The following is a 25,768-nucleotide window of genomic DNA, read 5'->3' as shown; positions in this document are numbered from 1 at the left end:
ACTGCACCCCACGCTTTACTCCACTGCACCCCACGCTTTACTCCACTGCACCCCACGCTTTACTCCACTGCACCCCACGCTTTACTCCACTGCACCCCACGCTTTACTCCACTGCACCCCACGCTTTACTCCACTGCACCCCACGCTTTACACCACTGCACCCCACGCTTTACTCCACTGCATCCCACGCTTTACACCACTGCATCTCACGCTTTACACCACTGCATCCCACGCTTTACACCACTGCACCCCACGCTTTACTCCACTGCACCCCACGCTTTACACCACTGCACCCCACGCTTTACACCACTGCACCCCACGCTTTACTCCACTGCACCCCACGCTTTACTCCACTGCACCCCACGCTTTACACCACTGCATCCCACGCTTTACACCACTGCACCCGACGCTTTACACCACTGCATCCCACGCTTTACACCACTGCATCCCACGCTTTACACCACTGCACCCCACGCTTTACTCCACTGCACCCCACGCTTTACTCCACTGCACCCCACGCTTTACACCACTGCATCCCACGCTTTACACCACTGCATCCCACGCTTTACACCACGCTTTACGACACTGCATCCCACGCTTTACGACACTGCATCCCACGCTTTACTCCACTGCATCCCACGCTTTACACCACTGCATCTCACGCTTTACACCACTGCATCCCACGCTTTACACCACTGCACCCCACGCTTTACACCACTGCACCCCACGCTTTACACCACTGCACCCCACGCTTTACACCACTGCACCCCACGCTTTACTCCACTGCACCCCACGCTTTACACCACTGCATCCCACGCTTTACTCCACTGCACCCCACGCTTTACACCACTGCATCCCACTCTTTACCCCACTGCACCCCACGCTTTACTCCACTGCACCCCACGCTTTACACCACTGCATCTCACGCTTTACACCACTGCACCCCACGCTTTACACCACTGCACCCCACGCTTTACACCACTGCACCCCACGCTTTACACCACTGCACCCCACGCTTTACACCACTGCACCCCACGCTTTACACCACTGCACCCCACGCTTTACTCCACTGCACCCCACGCTTTACACCACTGCATCCCACGCTTTACTCCACTGCACCCCACGCTTTACACCACTGCATCCCACTCTTTACCCCACTGCATCCCACGCTTTACTCCACTGCACCCCACGCTTTACACCACTGCACCTCACGCTTTACACCACTGCACCCCACGCTTTACACCACTGCACCCCACGCTTTACACCACTGCACCCCACGCTTTACACCACTGCATCCCACGCTTTACTCCACTGCTTCCCACTCTTTACCCCACTGCATCCCACGCTTTACTCCACTGCACCCCACGCTTTACACCACTGCACCCCACGCTTTACTCCACTGCATCCCACGCTTTACTCCACTGCTTCCCACGCTTTACCCCACTGCATCCCACGCTTTACTCCACTGCACCCCACGCTTTACACCACTGCACCCCACGCTTTACTCCACTGCACCCCACGCTTTACTCCACTGCATCCCACGCTTTACTCCACTGCACCCCACGCTTTACTCCACTGCACCCCACGCTTTACTCCACTGCATCCCACGCTTTACTCCACTGCACCCCACGCTTCACTGCATCCCACGCTTTACTCCACTGCATCCCACGCTTTACACCACTGCATCCCACGCTTTACACCACGCTTTACACCACTGCATCCCACGCTTTACACCACTGCACCCCACGTTTTACACCACTGCACCCCACGCTTTACACCACTGCACCCCACGCTTTACACCACTGCACCCGACGCTTTACTCCACTGCACCCCACGCTTTACTCCACTGCACCCCACGCTTTACACCACTGCACCCCACGCTTTACACCACTGCACCCCACGCTTTACTCCACTGCACCCCACGCTTTACTCCACTGCACCCCACGCTTTACACCACTGCATCACACGCTTTACTCCACTGCACCCCACGCTTTACTCCACTGCACCCCACGCTTTACACCACTGCACCCCACGCTTTACTCCACTGCACCCCACGCTTTACACCACTGCACCCCACGCTTTACTCCACTGCACCCCACGCTTTACACCACTGCACCCCACGCTTTACACCACTGCACCCCACGCTTTACACCACTGCACCCCACGCTTTACACCACTGCACCCCACGCTTTACTCCACTGCACCCCACGCTTTACTCCACTGCACCCCACGCTTTACTCCACTGCATCACACGCTTTACTCCACTGCACCCCACGCTTTACACCACTGCACCCCACGCTTTACTCCACTGCACCCCACGCTTTACACCACTGCACCCCACGCTTTACTCCACTGCACCCCACGCTTTACACCACTGCACCCCACGCTTTACTCCACTGCACCCCACGCTTTACACCACTGCACCCCACGCTTTACACCACTGCACCCCACGCTTTACTCCACTGCATCCCACGCTTTACACCACTGCATCCCACGCTTTACTCCACTGCATCCCACGCTTTACTCCACTGCACCCCACGCTTTACTCCACTGCACCCCACGCTTTACACCACTGCATCCCACGCTTTACACCACTGCATCCCACGCTTTACTCCACTGCATCCCACGCTTTACTCCACTGCATCCCACGCTTTACTCCACTGCATCCCACGCTTTACTCCACTGCACCCCACCCTTTACACCACTGCACCCCACGCTTTACACCACTGCACCCCACGCTTTACTCCACTGCACCCCACGCTTTACTCCACTGCACCCCACGCTTTACTCCACTGCACCCCACGCTTTACACCACTGCACCCCACGCTTTACTCCACTGCATCCCACGCTTTACACCACTGCATCTCACGCTTTACACCACTGCATCCCACGCTTTACACCACTGCACCCCACGCTTTACTCCACTGCACCCCACGCTTTACACCACTGCACCCCACGCTTTACACCACTGCACCCCACGCTTTACTCCACTGCACCCCACGCTTTACTCCACTGCACCCCACGCTTTACACCACTGCACCCCACGCTTTACACCACTGCACCCCACGCTTTACACCACTGCATCCCACGCTTTACTCCACTGCACCCGACGCTTTACACCACTGCATCCCACGCTTTACACCACTGCATCCCACGCTTTACACCACTGCACCCCACGCTTTACTCCACTGCACCCCACGCTTTACTCCACTGCACCCCACGCTTTACACCACTGCATCCCACGCTTTACACCACTGCATCCCACGCTTTACACCACTGCACCCCACGCTTTACTCCACTGCACCCCACGCTTTACTCCACTGCACCCCACGCTTTACTCCACTGCACCCCACGCTTTACACCACTGCACCCCACGCTTTACGACACTGCATCCCACGCTTTACTCCACTGCATCCCACGCTTTACACCACTGCATCTCACGCTTTACACCACTGCATCCCACGCTTTACACCACTGCACCCCACGCTTTACACCACTGCACCCCACGCTTTACACCACTGCACCCCACGCTTTACACCACTGCACCCCACGCTTTACTCCACTGCACCCCACGCTTTACTCCACTGCACCCCACGCTTTACACCACTGCATCCCACTCTTTACCCCACTGCATCCCACGCTTTACTCCACTGCACCCCACGCTTTACACCACTGCATCTCACGCTTTACACCACTGCACCCCACGCTTTACACCACTGCACCCCACGCTTTACACCACTGCACCCCACGCTTTACACCACTGCATCCCACGCTTTACACCACTGCTTCCCACTCTTTACCCCACTGCATCCCACTCTTTACCCCACTGCATCCCACGCTTTACTCCACTGCACCCCACGCTTTACTCCACTGCACCCCACGCTTTACACCACTGCACCCCACGCTTTACTCCACTGCATCCCACGCTTTACTCCACTGCTTCCCACGCTTTACCCCACTGCATCCCACGCTTTACTCCACTGCACCCCACGCTTTACACCACTGCACCCCACGCTTTACTCCACTGCACCCCACGCTTTACTCCACTGCATCCCACGCTTTACTCCACTGCACCCCACGCTTTACTCCACTGCACCCCACGCTTTACTCCACTGCATCCCACGCTTTACTCCACTGCACCCCACGCTTCACTGCATCCCACGCTTTACTCCACTGCATCCCACGCTTTACACCACTGCATCCCACGCTTTACACCACGCTTTACACCACTGCATCCCACGCTTTACACCACTGCACCCCACGTTTTACACCACTGCACCCCACGCTTTACACCACTGCACCCGACGCTTTACTCCACTGCACCCGACGCTTTACTCCACTGCACCCCACGCTTTACACCACTGCACCCCACGCTTTACACCACTGCACCCCACGCTTTACTCCACTGCACCCCACGCTTTACTCCACTGCACCCCACGCTTTACACCACTGCATCCCACGCTTTACACCACTGCACCCCACGCTTTACACCACTGCACCCCACGCTTTACACCACTGCACCCCACGCTTTACACCACTGCATCCCACGCTTTACTCCACTGCATCCGACGCTTTACTCCACTGCATCCCACGCTTTACTCCACTGCATCCCACTCTTTACCCCACTGCATCCCACTCTTTACCCCACTGCATCCCACTCTTTACCCCACTGCACCCCACGCTTTACACCACTGCATCCCACGCTTTACACCACTGCACCCCACGCTTTACACCACTGCACCCCACGCTTTACACCACTGCACCCCACGCTTTACTCCACTGCATCCGACGCTTTACTCCACTGCATCCCACGCTTTACTCCACTGCATCCCACTCTTTACCCCACTGCATCCCACTCTTTACCCCACTGCATCCCACGCTTTACACCACTGCATCCCACGCTTTACTCCACTGCATCCCACGCTTTACACCACTGCATCCCACGCTTTACTCCACTGCATCCCACGCTTTACACCACTGCATCCCACGCTTTACACCACTGCATCCCACGCTTTACACCACTGCACCCCACGCTTTACTCCACTGCATCCCACGCTTTACTCCACTGCATCCCACGCTTTACACCACTGCACCCCACGCTTTACTCCACTGCACCCCACGCTTTACACCACTGCACCCCACGCTTTACTCCACTGCACCCCACGCTTTACTCCACTGCACCCCACGCTTTACACCACTGCACCTCACGCTTCACTGCATCCCACGCTTTACACCACTGCATCCCACGCTTTACACCACTGCATCCCACGCTTTACACCACTGCATCCCACGCTTTACACCACGCTTTACACCACTGCATCCCACGCTTTACGACACTGCATCCCACGCTTTACTCCACTGCATCCCACGCTTTACTCCACTGCATCCCACGCTTTACACCACTGCATCCCACGCTTTACACCACTGCATCCCACGCTTTACACCACTGCATCCCACGCTTTACACCACTGCACCCCACGCTTTACACCACTGCACCCCACGCTTTACACCACTGCACCCCACGCTTTACCCCACTGCATCCCACGCTTTACTCCACTGCACCCCACCCTTTACTCCACTGCACCCCACCCTTTACTCCACTGCATCCCACGCTTTACTCCACTGCATCCCACGCTTTACACCACTGCATCCCACGCTTTACACCACTGCATCCCACGCTTTACACCACTGCATCCCACGCTTTACACCACTGCATCCCACGCTTTACACCACTGCATCCCACGCTTTACACCACTGCATCCCACGCTTTACACCACTGCATCCCACGCTTTACACCACTGCATCCCACGCTTTACACCACTGCATCCCACGCTTAACACCACTGCATCCCACGCTTAACACCACTGCACCCCACGCTTTACCCCACTGCATCCCACGCTTTACTCCACTGCATCCCACGCTTTACTCCACTGCACCCCACGCTTTACACCACTGCATCCCACGCTTTACTCCACTGCATCCCACGCTTTACTCCACTGCATCCCACCCTTTACTCCACTGCATCCCACGCTTTACTCCACTGCACCCCACGCTTAACACCACTGCACCCCACGCTTTACACCACTGCATCCCACGCTTTACTCCACTGCATCCCACGCTTTACTCCACTGCACCCCACCCTTTACTCCACTGCACCCCACCCTTTACTCCACTGCATCCCACGCTTTACACCACTGCATCCCACGCTTTACCCCACTGCATCCCACGCTTTACTCCACTGCATCCCACGCTTTACACCACTGCACCCCACCCTTTACTCCACTGCATCCCACGCTTTACACCACTGCATCCCACGCTTTACACCACTGCACCCAGGGTTTTTCCTGCATAGAGAATTATGAGGCGGCCGCCTCCGTCAAATTTCGTGCCGCCTCCGGCTCTCGACAAAACTCGGACAGACAGTCATGGTCAGATACACTTTTTCCACCGTGACGGTTCTGTTGCGGTTACCGCTTGTGTCCATTCTCAACCCGTATAGTGCTGCTGCTGCGCGCGGATAAGTAATAAAAACATTCCATTCCAATTAATCGAGGGTGGATGACAGATAAATAATTTTGTGTTGAGTTTAATAAAGACACGGAACTCCGTAAAACGCAATGAACGTGCGTCACTTTACTTTCGTTTTCAACAACGTAATTCTCTTCATGGAAAACCAATCAAGGAAAACATAGCTATCAGGAGGACTTGACAACGCTTGTCTGGGACCATATACTTTGTCCGGGACACGTGTGTTTTTCTTTCTTTCTTTTTTGAAGGGAAAAGTGAGAGAGAATTGTAGCCCATCCGGACAAATGCCCTGATTAAAAAAAAATTATATAAAAATATTCCAAATCACCGAAAACGTGAGGATGATTCTGTTTTATTTAATTTAATGTAAGTGGCGATTGATAGCCTATAGTTGATAATATAGGCCTACCTAATGTACTGACGGTAACAAAGTTGCGCTGTTGAGGCTCGTGCTGTTATTTATAACATATTATAGTTAAGAAACAATATATTGCCTAGGCTACACACGATCAGAGTGATGTTTTCCTGAATGCCATCAAGATTGAAACCGAGACTGATTTCATAACAGTTCAATAAACAAATAGTTAAAATTAAGTCACTTACATTTGAGACGCAATGACTGTTTTTGTTCTGTTTCTGCAGCGAAAATAGTTCCAAACAAAGATCACAGCAGAACCGTAATGTATCCCACAGCAACACTCAGCCGTGTTTCATTACTGAATGATTCAGCGTTTTGAACGAATCGATTGAGTCAAAGATTCAATTACCTATTCATAAACTGCCTCATTCGGAATGAATCAGCCTTTTGAACGAATCGTTTGAATGAATGACTCAACGACTCGCTCATTAAGACGGTCGCCTGCCGCCTCCTACTGGCGGTTTAGTTTCATAAAGTATCATTCTTTTTAACATTCCTTATTTGTATATTCAAAAATATTTAAAATAATCTAATTTAATACAGTTATAATTTTTCAATGTAAATTATTTTATTTGATTGGAAACAGCCTAATGTCTTATTTTAATTGAATATATTGATCAAATTTAAGAATTTGAAATGAAAGATGGAGCAAACATTTAATAAAATAAAACCTTATAAAGGTACAAAAAATTATTCTGTTTTCAAACAGCGATGTAATGAAACATTGACAATTTACGTTTGAATGGAGTAAAGCCTCTGTTAAGGCTATTAAGGAAATGTAATTTTGCCAAAAGAAGAACTTAATTCTTAAATTCTTAAATTGTTAATTTTTAATTAGCTTAACTTCAGTGTGATATGTTACCATATTATCATGCTTAACACTGAGAATTTGAATAATTGTAATGTGATCAGATGCAGATATCTAAATCAAAGAATATGGGTGGTTTGCGGGTGGATTTTTTTATTTTTAACAGTGGATTTGGGTGACTCAAAGTGCACCAGATTAATGAATTTATCTTTAAAATGTACAAAAAAAAATTACGGGGGGGCATGCCCCCGGACCCCCCTAGAGGTACCAACCTCCACCCACAAAAATAATGCCGAAAACACATTGGGCCATATGATGATCTATGAAAAATAACATTTAATTACCTTATTATTAAAATACATTATTAGGATTTTACCACCTCCGCCTCATTTTGAGCCAGGAAAAACCCTGTGCACCCCACGCTTTACTCCACTGCACCCCACGCTTTACACCACTGCATCACACGCTTTACACCACTGCACCCCACGCTTTACTCCACTGCACCCCACGCTTTACTCCACTGAACCCCACGCTTTACTCCACTGCATCACACGCTTTACACCACTGCACCCCACGCTTTACTCCACTGAACCCCACGCTTTACACCACCGCATCCCACGCTTTACACCACTGCATCTCACGCTTTACACCACTGCACCCCACGCTTTACACCACCGCATCCCACGCTTTACTCCACTGCATCCCACGCTTTACACCACTGCACCCCACGCTTTACACCACCGCATCCCACGCTTTACACCACTGCATCTCACGCTTTACACCACTGCACCCCACGCTTTACACCACTGCATCCCACGCTTTACTCCACTGCATCCCACGCTTTACACCACTGCATCCCACGCTTTACACCACTGCATCCCACGCTTTACACCACTGCATCTCACGCTTTACACCACTGCACCCCACGCTTTACACCACCGCATCCCACGCTTTACACCACTGCATCCCACGCTTTACTCCACTGCATCCCACGCTTTACACCACTGCATCCCACGCTTTACACCACTGCATCTCACGCTTTACACCACTGCACCCCACGCTTTACACCACTGCATCCCACGCTTTACACCACCGCATCCCACGCTTTACACCACTGCATCTCACGCTTTACACCACTGCACCCCACGCTTTACACCACCGCATCCCACGCTTTACACCACTGCATCTCACGCTTTACACCACTGCACCCCACGCTTTACACCACTGCACCCCACGCTTTACTCCACTGAACCCCACGCTTTACTCCACTGAACCCCACGCTTTACACCACTGCATCCCACGCTTTACACCACTGCATCTCACGCTTTACACCACTGCATCCCACGCTTTACTCCACTGAACCCCACGCTTTACACCACCGCATCCCACGCTTTACACCACTGCATCTCACGCTTTACACCACTGCACCCCACGCTTTACACCACCGCATCCCACGCTTTACACCACTGCACCTCACGCTTTACACCACTGCACCCCACGCTTTACACCACTGCACCCCACGCTTTACTCCACTGAACCCCACGCTTTACACCACTGCACCCCACGCTTTACACCACTGCACCCCACGCTTTACACCACTGCATCCCACGCTTTACACCACTGCATCCCACGCTTTACACCACTGCATCTCACGCTTTACACCACTGCACCCCACGCTTTACACCACCGCATCCCACGCTTTACACCACTGCACCTCACGCTTTACACCACTGCACCCCACGCTTTACACCACTGCACCCCACGCTTTACTCCACTGAACCCCACGCTTTACACCACTGCACCCCACGCTTTACACCACTGCACCCCACGCTTTACTCCACTGCACCTCACGCTTTACACCACTGCACCCCACGCTTTACACCACTGCATCCCACGCTTTACACCACTGCACCCCACGCTTTACTCCACTGCACCTCACGCTTTACACCACTGCACCCCACGCTTTACACCACTGCACCCCACGCTTTACACCACTGCACCCCACGCTCTGCACCCCACGCTTTACACCACTGCATCACACGCTTTACACCACTGCACCCCACGCTTTACTCCACTGCACCCCACGCTTTACACCACTGCATCCCACGCTTTACACCACTGCATCTCACGCTTTACACCACTGCACCCCACGCTTTACTCCACTGCATCCCACGCTTTACACCACTGCATCCCACGCTTTACACCACTGCATCTCACGCTTTACACCACTGCACCCCACGCTTTACACCACTGCATCCCACGCTTTACACCACTGCATCACACGCTTTACACCACTGCATCCCACGCTTTACTCCACTGCATCCCACGCTTTACACCACTGCATCCCACGCTTTACACCACTGCATCTCACGCTTTACACCACTGCACCCCACGCTTTACACCACTGCATCCCACGCTTTACACCACCGCATCCCACGCTTTACACCACTGCATCTCACGCTTTACACCACTGCACCCCACGCTTTACACCACCGCATCCCACGCTTTACACCACTGCATCTCACGCTTTACACCACTGCACCCCACGCTTTACACCACTGCACCCCACGCTTTACTCCACTGAACCCCACGCTTTACTCCACTGAACCCCACGCTTTACACCACTGCATCCCACGCTTTACACCACTGCATCTCACGCTTTACACCACTGCATCCCACGCTTTACTCCACTGAACCCCACGCTTTACACCACCGCATCCCACGCTTTACACCACTGCATCTCACGCTTTACACCACTGCACCCCACGCTTTACACCACCGCATCCCACGCTTTACACCACTGCACCTCACGCTTTACACCACTGCACCCCACGCTTTACACCACTGCACCCCACGCTTTACTCCACTGAACCCCACGCTTTACACCACTGCACCCCACGCTTTACACCACTGCACCCCACGCTTTACACCACTGCATCCCACGCTTTACACCACTGCATCCCACGCTTTACACCACTGCATCTCACGCTTTACACCACTGCACCCCACGCTTTACACCACCGCATCCCACGCTTTACACCACTGCACCTCACGCTTTACACCACTGCACCCCACGCTTTACTCCACTGAACCCCACGCTTTACACCACTGCACCCCACGCTTTACACCACTGCACCCCACGCTTTACTCCACTGCACCTCACGCTTTACACCACTGCACCCCACGCTTTACACCACTGCATCCCACGCTTTACACCACTGCACCCCACGCTTTACTCCACTGCACCTCACGCTTTACACCACTGCACCCCACGCTTTACACCACTGCACCCCACGCTTTACACCACTGCACCCCACGCTCTGCACCCCACGCTTTACACCACTGCATCACACGCTTTACACCACTGCACCCCACGCTTTACTCCACTGCACCCCACGCTTTACACCACTGCACCCCACGCTTTACACCACTGCATCACACGCTTTACTCCACTGCACCCCACGCTTTACACCACTGCATCCCACGCTTTACACCACTGCATCCCACGCTTTACACCACTGCATCCCACGCTTTACACCACTGCATCCCACGCTTTACACCACTGCATCCCACGCTTTACACCACTGCATCTCACGCTTTACACCACTGCACCCCACGCTTTACACCACCGCATCCCACGCTTTACACCACTGCACCTCACGCTTTACACCACTGCACCCCACGCTTTACACCACTGCACCCCACGCTTTACTCCACTGAACCCCACGCTTTACACCACTGCACCCCACGCTTTACACCACTGCACCCCACGCTTTACTCCACTGCACCCCACGCTTTACACCACTGCATCCCACGCTTTACACCACTGCACCCCACGCTTTACTCCACTGCACCTCACGCTTTACACCACTGCACCCCACGCTTTACACCACTGCACCCCACGCTCTGCACCCCACGCTTTACACCACTGCATCACACGCTTTACACCACTGCACCCCACGCTTTACTCCACTGCACCCCACGCTTTACACCACTGCACCCCACGCTTTACACCACTGCATCACACGCTTTACTCCACTGCACCCCACGCTTTACACCACTGCATCACACGCTTTACACCACTGCACCCCACGCTTTACACCACTGCATCACACGCTTTACTCCACTGCACCCCACGCTTTACTCCACTGCACCCCACGCTTTACACCACTGCACCCCACGCTTTACACCACTGCATCACACGCTTTACACCACTGCACCCCACGCTTTACACCACTGCATCCCACGCTTTACTCCACTGCACCCCACGCTTTACACCACTGCATCCCACGCTTTACTCCACTGCACCCCACGCTTTACATCACTGCATCCCACGCTTTACACCATTGCACCCCACGCTTTACTCCACTGCATCCCACGCTTTACTCCACTGCATCCCACGCTTTACTCCACTGCACCCCACGCTTTACACCACTGCACCCCACGCTTTACACCACTGCACCCCACGCTTTACTCCACTGCACCTCACGCTTTACACCACTGCACCCCACGCTTTACACCACTGCACCCCACGCTTTACACCACTGCACCCCACGCTTTACTCCACTGCACCTCACGCTTTACACCACTGCACCCCACGCTTTACACCACTGCACCCCACGCTTTACACCACTGCATCCCACGCTTTACTCCACTGCACCTCACGCTTTACACCACTGCACCCCACGCTTTACACCACTGCACCCCACGCTTTACACCACTGCACCCCACGCTTTACACCACTGCATCCCACGCTTTACTCCACTGCACCCCACGCTTTACACCACTGCACCCCACGCTTTACACCACTGCATCACACGCTTTACACCACTGCATCCCACGCTTTACACCACTGCATCCCACGCTTTACACCACTGCACCCCACGCTTTACACCACTGCACCCCACGCTTTACACCACTGCATCCCACGCTTTACTCCACTGCACCCCACGCTTTACACCACTGCACCCCACGCTTTACACCACTGCATCACACGCTTTACACCACTGCATCCCACGCTTTACACCACTGCATCCCACGCTTTACACCACTGCACCCCACGCTTTACACCACTGCACCCCACGCTTTACTCCACTGCATCACACGCTTTACTCCACTGCACCCCACGCTTTACACCACTGCACCCCACGCTTTACACCACTGCATCCCACGCTTTACTCCACTGCACCTCACGCTTTACACCACTGCACCCCACGCTTTACACCACTGCACCCCACGCTTTACACCACTGCACCCCACGCTTTACACCACTGCATCACACGCTTTACACCACTGCATCCCACGCTTTACACCACTGCATCCCACGCTTTACACCACTGCATCTCACGCTTTACACCACTGCACCCCACGCTTTACTCCACTGCATCACACGCTTTACTCCACTGCACCCCACGCTTTACTCCACTGCACCCCACGCTTTACTCCACTGCATCACACGCTTTACTCCACTGCACCCCACGCTTTACACCACTGCATCCCACGCTTTACTCCACTGCACCCCACGCTTTACACCACTGCATCACACGCTTTACACCACTGCATCCCACGCTTTACACCACTGCATCCCACGCTTTACACCACTGCACCCCACGCTTTACTCCACTGCACCCCACGCTTTACTCCACTGCATCACACGCTTTACTCCACTGCACCCCACGCTTTACACCACTGCATCCCACGCTTTACTCCACTGCACCCCACGCTTTACACCACTGCACCTCACGCTTTACACCACTGCACCCCACGCTTTACACCACTGCATCCCACGCTTTACTCCACTGCATCCCACGCTTTACTCCACTGCACCCCACGCTTTACTCCACTGCACCACACGCTTTACTCCACTGCACCCCACGCTTTACACCACTGCATCCCACGCTTTACACCACTGCATCCCACGCTTTACTCCACTGCACCCCACGCTTTACACCACTGCACCCCACGCTTTACTCCACTGCACCCCACGCTTTACACCACTGCACCCCACCCTTTACACCACTGCACCCCACGCTTTACACCACTGCACCCCACGCTTTACTCCACTGCACCCCACGCTTTACACCACTGCATCCCACGCTTTACTCCACTGCACCCCACGCTTTACTCCACTGCATCACACGCTTTACTCCACTGCACCCCACGCTTTACACCACTGCATCACACGCTTTACTCCACTGCACCCCACGCTTTACACCACTGCATCCCACGCTTTACTCCACTGCACCCCACGCTTTACACCACTGCATCCCACGCTTTACACCACTGCATCCCACGCTTTACTCCACGCTTTACACCACTGCATCCCACACTTTACACCACTGCACCCCACGCTTTACACCACTGCACCCCACGCTTTACTCCACTGCACCCCACGCTTTACTCCACTGCACCCCACGCTTTACTCCACTGCATCACACGCTTTACTCCACTGCATCACACGCTTTACTCCACTGCACCCCACGCTTTACTCCACTGCACCCCACGCTTTACACCACTGCATCCCACGCTTTACTCCACTGCACCTCACGCTTTACTCCACTGCACCTCACGCTTTACTCCACTGCATCACACGCTTTACTCCACTGCACCCCACGCTTTACTCCACTGCATCACACGCTTTACTCCACTGCACCCCACGCTTTACACCACTGCATCCCACGCTTTACTCCACTGCACCTCACGCTTTACTCCACTGCACCCCACGCTTTACTCCACTGCATCACACGCTTTACTCCACTGCACCCCACGCTTTACACCACTGCATCCCACGCTTTACTCCACTGCACCTCACGCTTTACTCCACTGCACCCCACGCTTTACTCCACTGCACCCCACGCTTTACACCACTGCACCCCACGCTTTACACCACTGCACCCCACGCTTTACACCACTGCACCCCACGCTTTACACCACTGCATCCCACGCTTTACACCACTGCATCCCACGCTTTACACCACTGCATCTCACGCTTTACACCACTGCACCCCACGCTTTACTCCACTGCATCACACGCTTTACTCCACTGCACCCCACGCTTTACACCACTGCACCCCACGCTTTACTCCACTGCACACCACGCTTTACACCACTGCATCCCACGCTTTACTCCACTGCATCCCACGCTTTACACCACTGCATCCCACGCTTTACACCACTGCACCCCACGATTTACACCACTGCACCCCACGCTTTACACCACTGCACCCCACGCTTTACACCACTGCACCCCACGCTTTACTCCACTGCACACCACGCTTTACACCACTGCATCCCACGCTTTACTCCACTGCATCCCACGCTTTACTCCACTGCATCCCACGCTTTACACCACTGCACCCCACGATTTACACCACTGCACCCCACGCTTTACACCACTGCATCCCACGCTTTACTCCACTGCATCCCACGCTTTACACCACTGCACCCCACCCCACCGATCACGGTACCACGCTTGAGTTCACTGAGTTCCTGAGAGCGATGTAGTCTTTTAGAAATGTTTGTAGAAGCATCTGCATGCCTATGTGCTTGATTTTACTGCTTGAACTGTGGCCATGGAAGTGATTGGAGCACCTGAATTCAAGGATTTGGAGGGGTGTCCTAATACTTTTGGCAATATAGTGTATATTCTAGCTGACTATCGAGTTTATGATCACTGAATGGCTTTTCTGAGGTAAATGTCGCGTTACGTGACATTGTTCTCAAGCTGTTTTATTGGCGTCTTTCCATGGTTGAAACACTGTTTTATTGATTGATTACATGAGGCATGATTGATTTCAGTAAGTTGTTCCTTCTGATGTTCAATTTGCTGCTGTAAATAGGAGTATAGAGGAAGAGATGATCAGTTCTACAGCGATCTGTCTCCACACATTAAAGGGATTATACGATTTGTGCAAATACGTTGAGTTGGTGAAATCTTGGCGCATGTGTGCTGTGTTGTGGTAGTGTCCAGACAGGCTGGTGTTGGCATACCTCCAGAGAGCATCAGCGCTCTCCTCGCAGCTCTTCTCCTTCAGCGTCAGTCGGACGCGGCTGCAGAGCGCTAGCAGCAGCTCTCTGTGAAACTTGCGCGACGCCTGCTCGTTCGACGCCACGCTCGGCCGATAGAGATGCTCCTGAAACACAGAAGACTGATCACTCTCTCGATATCACCAACTTCCCCTGATCTGCTCAGACCTTTCATGGTCACATCAAAACAGACAGAACGCGAAACATCCTTCTCTGTCCCAGAAGAGCATGTACTGACACTAGAGCTGCACGTTTACATCGTCAAAAGATGGTATTTACAATAGAATACAACACCTATTGAAAGTAACTTGATGCTTCAAATAAAGATTGTACCAAAGGAGATGAGACAATCACTGACCTGAAGGGTGCTGACCAGAAGCTTGTACCACTCAAGACTGTCCCTCAGAAGGCCCGTCTTCTCCACCTCCAGACAGTGCTTCACCGCCTCCTCGTGCCGGCCGTCTGCGCTGTACAGACGCACCAGCCGCTCATTGATGTAGGAGTCGTCGGGCCGCAGCTTAAGCTCAGACTGAAGCAGCTCGTACAGCTGGATGGAGCCGTTCTGTCCTCGAGTGCTCAGAAGCTTCTCCTGCATCAGAGAGAATAGGGGTGAACTCAGAGGACAGCGGGTGTGTTCAGAGCAGGTGATGGGATGGGAATGAGATGTGATGTGATGTGAATGTGTGCACTGACCCTCAGGTTGAAGACGTTGGGATGTCCCGGCAGCAGCTTGGCAGCTTTCTCCACCCAGAACTCGGCCCGGTTGTCAGGCTCCGGTTTCCCGCACAGCAGCTCCGCCAGCTTCAGAACCAGGTCTGGCTGAGCCGGATTCAGATCCACTGAACGCTGGAGTTCAGAAACAAACATCAGCATTACATGCTTAAACTTTAAAAGTGCATTAGAAGTTACACAATACAACGACCTTGGAAACAAAGGGCAGAGTAATCCTGATGTGCTTCACCTGGACTAACTGTGTTATAACTGAATGTGAGAAACTGATACCCTCGAGATAAACCAACACGGGTTATGATCAACAAACTTCCATTTCTGTAAAACAGGTCACATCGCTTCTGGTTCAGGTGTGTGTAAGCGCTTGAAGGGCACTCATTATGCTTATTTTTAAGAGATGTAAAATAAGTCTCTGATGTACCCAGAGTGTGTATGTGAAGTTTTAGCTCAAAATACCCCACAGATAATTTTTTACAACATGTTAAAATCGCCACTTTTTGGGGGTGAGCAAAAATGTGCCGTTTTTGTGTGTCCCTTTAAATGCAAATGAGCTGCTGCTGCCGGCCCACTTTCTAGAAGAGGGCGGAGCTTCAAGAGCTTGCGCTCCTGAGGCAACAAAACAGGACAATCTCACGCATTGAACCTGACAGAAACTGTAAACAGTGTTCAGCTCGACCCGGAGTCGGACAACAGTGCCCACAGAGCCAGAGAATATATGCAGCATGGAGATAGAACAGGCATAGTCTAGTTTAATTACGGTTATAACTTATGTCGTCGTCATGCTTTAGAATCCACTGTAAGTACAAGCCTGCTGTAGCGGACCCCGTCCAAATAATGACCAAAACTTTACTGTTGAGTTTTATGAAGTTTATTGTAGTGTTGTCAAAAATATCGATATTTCGATAAATAACGATACTGAAATATCTGAACGGTACCAATACTAATGTCCGAAGTATCGATACTCCCATACTAGCCGAGCTGTCACTTTAACTTCTCTTCGAAGGCGCGTCGACTAACACCACACGTGACCGCACTCGTCTCATTCGCTCTGGTTAAATAGCAAAAGTGAAGTGAATGGAAAAATGGCGAGTGCGGCGCCCTTGCGACCGACTTTGGTTGATAAAGAACACCGCGAGCGGGCATGTCGGAGAATAGCGTGGACGCGTTAAAAACACACCGCGAGCGGGCATGTTCATGTTGAAAAGCAAGAAATTCCCACGGTATTGCATAAACCGCTTTAAACATCAACCCCCCTCCCCCAGTTTTTTTTTTCTGCGACTGCGGCTGGAACAACAAACAAAGTGTGGCAATGATAATCTTAGGTAGTGTTTATGTGCTTTATTTAATGTTAAAAGCATGCAATGTGACTTTGAATATCGTTCAGTGCTCCAGCTTTGTAGCTGTAAAAGCAATAATGGATAATGGAATTCACCTCAGATCTTGAAATTAAACAAATGGAAACAAGAACGTTCAAACTGTGAACATACAAGTGTATTCTTTGACAAATATTGTTTTAGTAACTCAGTAGCCTATGTATTTTTAATAATGTTTAAATGGTGTAATATTTGTGAATTTGATTATGTAGCCTATCCATTTTCTTGCAAGTGCCGTCAAGATTACTCTCTGGTGCTGTGAGTGTGCACTTGCCGCGACTCCGCGAGGGTTGACAAATGCGGTCTTCACGTGAGAGAATTGTGTTAAATAAGCACGTGCAATTAAAAGCTGAGGTCCTGCTTTTACTTTTTTTTTTTTTTTTATACAGTGCGGCTTGGACGCGGCGTCCGTCGAAAATAGACTAGGCGCCTATCTTTAGCGAAGCGGCGCGGAGAGACGCTTCTGAAACACGCCGCGTCGTGGCTGTTAACACAAGCATTGACTAGAGTTGCCGCGATCAGCTCCGGTTACCGGTAGCCGCGTCGCAGGCGTAACGCGCCACAGAGTGTAAATAAGGGGTTATATAGTCAAAAGCCTACAAATGGAATGTTATTATGTGTCATGGAACAACTTGCGAAAGGTTGGATTTACTCCATCTTTTGATGATAAGTTTTGTTTAGAAAACCTTGAATCCATGTAAGACACAGTGTTATTAGACACAATCCATGTCATTAGAATCAATGAATCCATGTCATTAGACACAACGTGAACACATGTGAAGGCCAGTGTTTATTTATTTATTTTTTATTTTATTTTTTTTGCGGTGATGACGGTGACGAATTCAGACCCGCGGTAGGCGTCACGTGACCGCGGTATTGCGGTAATGCGGTAACCGTCCCAGCCCTAGCTGCGGGCACCCAAAAGATTGTTTGGCTATCAATATCCCATCACTCATTTTTTTAAATTCTGAAAACAGACTTAACGAACAAGCTCCAGGGGGACCATTTAGCAGCATGTACCTGTATGCTACTCAGCATCAATGGGTCACCTCTTTCTGAATTCCCCTATAACTAACTGTAACTCCCCTGTAACTTCTCATTTTAACTTTTCTGAAACATTAACCAAGATGGCCTAGTATTGTTGTTAAGAGTGTGTTGTTTCGTTTTTCCACTGTAATTCTTAAAGTTAATATAATCTGACTGAGGAATCTTAAAAGTAAATATTTTAACTGTGGTCAAATGTAAATTAACTTGTGCCTATTTAACTTTATTCAAAAAAATATTATTTAATTCTGCAATTTGCCTAAATTTGCGATTATCATCAATTTGATTACACAGATATAATTAAACTAAGCTGAGCTAGACAATCTTTATTGTTAAAAGCACTATATAAATAAGGTGACTTGACTTCATGTCGATCCAGTGAGCATTGTTATTGCGCGTGATGTACGCACGTTTGTGTTTAAATCTGTTCATCAAATAACGTTAATGTATTAACCAGCATTTATGACCGATAAACAATCCATTTGTTACAGTATATTTTAATCTTTGATAACAGTAGGTAATAAAAATACAACGGCTCATGTTAGCTCTGGTCCAATGAAAAAATATTAACAGATAGAACTCAGGACATTTTTGTAAAATATACCTCATTGTCATGTTCTAGACTTGTTATATTCAGCTTTAAAAAAAAAAAATACCCCCTTAATATTGTGGCAGTTTTTTTCTCTGTGGTATCGAAAATGGTATCGAATATCGATATTTTTTAAGGTATCGTATCGAAGTTAGAAATTCTAGTATCGTGACAACACTAGTTTATTGTACATGATGAAGCAAGATGACAAGATGAAGCGTCCATTTTCACTCCAGAAAATCACTATAAGAGCTGAATAAACATGCATTAAATGTGCATTAAAGTCTTATCCATAAACTCTCTCTCTCTCCCTTTCATTATCATCAACATGCACAGAATTACACACAAACACTCGTTACAACGTTACAACTAACAGTAAACAAATACAGATCTTATGCCTTTTCGGGGTGTTTAATAAACGGGTAAACTTTATATCCGTCAGATGAACTGTAATAAAGCATTACTGCCGTGACCAGTGTCACTCCGGAGACTATAAGCTGGATCACGAACAGTTGGTAATCATCCATCCTCGAGCAGCAGCCTCAACCACAGTGTCCTCAGTGACTCCGATGCCAGAGTCTATGGAGACTCTTATGATCGTTGGTACATCCAACAACAGAACGTAATGTTTTTGGCACAGACCTTGTGCATCCCCAGCTGCTACAGCGAGTAAACCGTAACGGCGGACTGCTACGACTCACTCAGGGCGGGATCTATGCTAATAGGGCAGATCGTCACCAGCTGTGGGCGGGGCTTCCCTACTCTTACGTAAGAGTGGGGGGAAATCTAAAAGCACGCGTTTGGAGAGATTGTTAATTATTTATGTGAATTATAAAAAAAGTATTGGGTATATTTTTATAATTATAGGTTTAACACACACATCGGTTTTGAATTTTGCATAATAGGTCCCCTTTAAATATAGAGCTGTTTTACTCAAGATAGATGAGCATAACTGATGTTTATCGCATACGCAGATTGATATATTTTTTTAAAAGTTTAAGTTTTTTTTTTTTCTTCTTAAAAGTCAGTTATTAAAATGCAGTGTGCAGATGAGATGCGCTCTAGCAATGCAATGCAAGTGAACGCGGCGCGCGGGTGCCTCCATGTCACAGTTATTATATTGTCTGCTATATTTGCTTTTTATTTATTAAATACATGCAATTGTGATTGATGAAACATTTACTAAAAGTAAGATACAATTTGTACAAAACGAAACGAAATTCACTTTAAAGAAAGGCTTTCTACAAAACAAAACTTCATTAAGTGGTAATATGAATGTAATACACATCATATAGGCTATATACACACTGTACATGTTTATTTTATCAAACATGTTTGGGGCCAGTCAAGGGGTAAACTGCACGATCAGTTATCGGTAATGATACGTTGTTTATTATTGCAAATGTTTTTCATTTGTTTAATAAATCGATTCCGATTCCGATTCCGATCGCATCACAGCACAGAGACGGCGCTCATTAAGATAATAAACGATATTCGCTTAAATACGGATTCAGGCAAATTATCAGTGCTAGTACTACTCGACCTCAGTGCTGCATTTGACACTGTCGATCACAAAATACTTCTAGACAGGCTGGAAAACTGGGTGGGGCTTTCTGGGACAGTTCTAAAATGGTTCAGGTCATACTTAGATGGGAGAGGTTATTATGTGAGTATAGGAGACCATAAGTCTGAGTGGACATTCATGACATGCGGAGTCCCTCAAGGCTCAATTCTTGCGCCACTCCTGTTCAACCTGTATATGCTCCCAATGAGCCAAATAATGAGAAAGAACCAAATCTCTTACCACAGCTATGCAGACGACACACAGATCTACTTAGCCCTATCGCCTAACGATTACAGCCCCATTGACTCCCTGTGCCAATGCATTGATGAAGTCAACAGCTGGATGTGCCAAAACTTTCTTCAGTTAAACAAAGACAAAACTGAAGTCATTGCGTTTGGAAACAAAGATGAAGTTCTCAAGGTGAACGCATACCTTCACTCTAAAGGTCAAACAACTAAAAATCAGGTCAAGAATCTTGGTGTGACACTAGAGTCAGACCTTAGTTTCAGTAGTCATGTCAAAGCAATAACTAAATCAGCATACTATCATCTGAAAAATATTGCAAGAATTAGATGCTTTGTTTCCAGACAAGACTTAGAGAAACTTGTGCATGCTTTCATCACCAGCAGGGTGGATTACTGTAATGGACTCCTCACTGGCCTTCCCCAAAAGGACCATAAGACAGTTGCAGCTCATACAGAACGCTGCCGCCAGGATTCTGAGCAGAACCAGAAAATATGAACACATCACACCAGTCCTCAGGTCTTTACACTGGCTGCCAGTTACTTATAGGATTGATTTTAAAGTATTATTACTAGTATATAAATCATTTAATGGCCTAGGACCTCAATATATTGCAGATATGCTCACGGAATATAAACCCAACAGATTACTCAGATCATTAGGATCACATCAGCTAGAAGTTCCAAGGGTTCACTCTAAGCAAGGAGAGTCTGCTTTTAGCTATTATGCCAGCCGCAGCTGGAACCAGCTTCCAGAGGAGATCAGATGTGCTCCTACATTAGTCACATTCAAATCCAGACTCAAAACACATCTGTTTAACTTTGCATTTAATGAATGAGCACTGTGTCACTGTTTGTCCGACTGTTTATACTGTGTCTTATTTTAGTCTTTATTCTAAACTGTTTTAATAATTTTTTGTTCTTTCTCGTTTCTTTATTTTAAACTGTTCTTTATTCTAAACTGTTTTAATTATTTTTAGTTCTTTCTTGTTTCTTTATTTTAAACTGTTTTGTATATTCTTATTTCTTCTGATTATTTTTAATAGTATGTAAAGCACTTTGAATTACCATTGTGTATGAAATGTGCTATATAAATAAACTTGCCTTGCCTTGCCTAAATCTCATAATGATGGCACATCACTATATCATAGCTTTTATTTCTATCTCAAATGATTGGCGGTCGGTCAGGGGGTACTTGGCAAAGAATCAAATACAGTTGGAAACGACGCAGACCATTAATAACAGACTGTTAACAATTGTTTTTAATTAGTATTTAAACATTCTCTATGATAAAACATGTTTGTTGTAAAAAGTATTTTAATAGCACGGTTTTGGCGGTTATAGAGTTCTAATGACGGTGTTCAACTATAACCGTCGGCCTCACGGTTATATACTATAATTTTATTTATTTTTTTGCCTATATGAGGACACGAATGTATGAACTTCATCTGCAGACTCTAGATCCGCTCTGAAAGCCACTCTGTGAGCATTTACCGCTTCATTTGAGAAAAACTATCGTCATGTCACAGAAACTCAAAGGTCTTCACGGCAACCCGTCAAAAAAAACGTTCGGTTTAACTTGACAGAAATATATTACTGTTGTACAGTAGAATTTAGATACGTCTCAGTGAAATAATAATACTAACACTAATACAAATAAAATCATCACCAAAACTTTATTTTTTAAGGAATAATCCCAATGTTTCTTCCATGTTTTAATCTGATCAGTAGAGCTCATTGTGCAGCACGTTGTTTGACAAAACTTTTGTTTAATTTCATATGATTAAAAGAAATTAAATTAATGTTTTATGTCTTCTTTTGCTTTCCAGAAAAAACACAACACCGAATTTGTGTGAGAAACAAAAACATTTCATAGGATAAAAAAAAATAATAATAATTTATAAGTTTTATAATAGTTTATAAGTTTCATGATTTCAATTAATTAGACATGCTTTTTGACTACTAAAAAGGTTACACTACGCATCCGTAACACGTCCGCTCCGCGACACTGTAGTTTCGGGGGTCTGCCAGTATATCTCAGTGTATTCGTGTGCGCATGTCAAAACATATATCCCGATTTGAAGCTTGTGACGTACAAATGCGCACATCAACCCGATCACATGTTCAGCGCTCCTGTAAACTACGTTCAGACTCATCCATCAGGATGAACACAGTCAGGCTGAAACACGTGTGTGTGTGTGTGTGTGTGTGAGAGAGAACTGTGGAGTTGCCAGTTTTAGCTGGGATGAATATATTCAGAAATCCTGCATTTTTAGTCATTAAGGGAAATCCTCTGGTCTCAGCTACAAATTTGACTAGTAAATGATAAAGATTTTTTTTTCCCTCCTTTAGTATTTATTGCATATTGTATGTTCAGGGATGACAGATTGATGAGAGACATAAAATTTATGACTGGTAAAATTTTAATAAAATTTTTAATAAAATTTATGTTTGATACTTTGCGGTAAAAGTGTCTCTCCTGTTGGCTTAGTCCGATCAGCGCGGCTCTGGGACACATGTCAGAGTAAATGAAGGGAATCCGAACCTTGTAACATCCCACAGCTTTGTCCGTTTCCCCGTCCCGCTCGAACAGCTGCCCGAGGAACTTGTGCGCTTTAGGATCCTTCGGCTGAACAGTCAGATACTCCGAAACATGCCTATGATTCAATGGTGTGAGAGAAACACATCACTTCACAGAGAAACCAGGCATTAGACAGAAGACAGAGCAAAGGAGTCAGCCTACCTTTTAGCAAGCTCATATTCTTTAGCCTCAAAGTATAGTTTGGCAAACAGAAACCCCTTCGCTGACTTCTGCAAGACACAAAACAGGTTAGAGTCACAATTAAACAATATCTGTGTGATACTGTATGTAATCCTCAACACTGAGTAATTCACTGTGCAGAGGGAAACTGAATCACACTGAAACACTACAGGAGACGTGACTCTGTGTCTTTAACATTACTTCTGATGTTCTGGTCATCCACTGAAAACAGCGTAAAAGAGCAATTTTAGGATTTATTAATCAATATGAGAATAGATTTTAATCAATAAATCATTATTTTTCCCCCGCTCCAACAGGTACATCACCTGTAAGAGTTCAGAGACAGGACATTACAACAACACAATCAATCAGTCCGTCAACATTCAACACTTATATGAGACATTCATTCTCCATTTATATGAGACGCGCCCCTAAACTATATGAGTTATGATCTTATAATCGCTGGTGTAGAACACAGGTCTACTAACACCAACTTATCAAGAAGTTTATTAAATTGACAAATTTTTGAGTTCTGCTCAATTATAAGCGTTTAGAGTGAACAAGAAGACATCTAGAGTACATTTATTAACTTAGCAGACACTTTTATCCGAAGCTGAGGGGAAGATGATATGAAATGGCAAACACGTGCAAGTAATAAGTTTTCACACAGTCCAGAACACGGCGAGCTAGAACAGGTAACGATAACGATAATGATTCCATAGTTTAGTTGTAGTTAAAGATGACCTTCAGCTAAAGCAGTGAAAGAGAGTTTAACTGAACATGTCAACATTAGCGCCGAACTTCCGTTGGTCAGTTTGAGTGACAGCGCGCGCGCTCGGCTCATCTCTGACACCTCCAGGCCTGGGCTCGCTCTTCTTACCGCTTTCTGAGAGGGAGAGGCGCTTTGAACTGCAGAAATATATCGCTCCACCTCCGCTTTATTCCTCTTCATGGCTGCTGTCACAAACTCTCCTTCTCCGTCGCTGTTTTTTTAGCTGAGTATCATTTAAACACGGAGCAGCGTCTGTAACGATCAATGGCGGCTCAACAAACGATCACGTGATGATGCACTTCCTTTCCCTCTCTTCTTCTTCTTCTGATTCTTGGCAGATGACTATTTTGTAGTATACCGCCACCAACTGTACAGGAGAGTGTGTACCATGCACGTCATAGAGTCTAGGTTTCTATTAATTCAAAAGAAAGAAAAAAACTAAAGGAGGCCAATTATACTCTTTCCATTAAACCAGTATTATTAAGATAAATAACTAAAGCTTTAAGTCTCTCCCTTGTCATTCCCTTTTCTTCCAGAATGTAATGAATAGAGTTCTTCCATTTCCTGCCAGATTATTATATTATCATTATACTTCTCACAAGTAAAAAGTACATGATTAACATCTTCTCTGTCTTGGCACACTATGCATAAACCATTACCCTTTCCTAAAGGTGAGTTTAGTCCTGTATGTCCGAGTCTGAGTCTGGTATAGCCGCTTCTTCTCCTCTGTGTAGACTCAGTGGAGTAACCCTTTTCCCGGCACGTTCCTCTGAGATTTATGGTAGTGTCTGGCATTAAATTCTGCCTCCTATTCCCTTTGCCATTTTTGTACAATTACTGATTTGATTATAGATTTGGCTTCACCCTTACCCAGTGGAACATTAATTCCTATATACTTGTTTTCCAACATTTTTT

General features: G+C 48.3%; 1 protein-coding gene across 1 annotated transcript; it reads right to left on the bottom strand.

Annotated features, from left to right (window-relative positions):
• Window positions 1–15,498: 15,498 nt before the first annotated feature.
• On the bottom strand, window positions 15,499–25,175 carry LOC308686584 (RANBP2-like and GRIP domain-containing protein 8). Its single transcript, XM_081395014.1, has 7 exons — window positions 24,962–25,175; window positions 24,064–24,131; window positions 23,866–23,977; window positions 16,473–16,625; window positions 16,138–16,368; window positions 15,744–15,886; window positions 15,499–15,582 (listed from the first exon to the last, which is right to left on the bottom strand). Exons 1-7 carry the CDS (start codon window positions 25,031–25,033, stop codon window positions 15,516–15,518), a joined length of 846 nt encoding a protein of 281 aa, XP_081251140.1. The 5' UTR covers window positions 25,034–25,175; the 3' UTR covers window positions 15,499–15,515.
• Between the last annotated feature and the right edge of the window lie 593 nt (window positions 25,176–25,768).

The sequence above is a fragment of the Scardinius erythrophthalmus genome (assembly GCF_964197995.2).
Source record: "Scardinius erythrophthalmus genome assembly, contig: HAP1_SCAFFOLD_462, whole genome shotgun sequence".
Classification (NCBI taxonomy): Eukaryota; Metazoa; Chordata; class Actinopteri; order Cypriniformes; family Leuciscidae; genus Scardinius; species Scardinius erythrophthalmus.
Note: the sequence above shows the minus strand (reverse complement) of the source record. Positions and strands in the feature narration are given on the sequence as shown.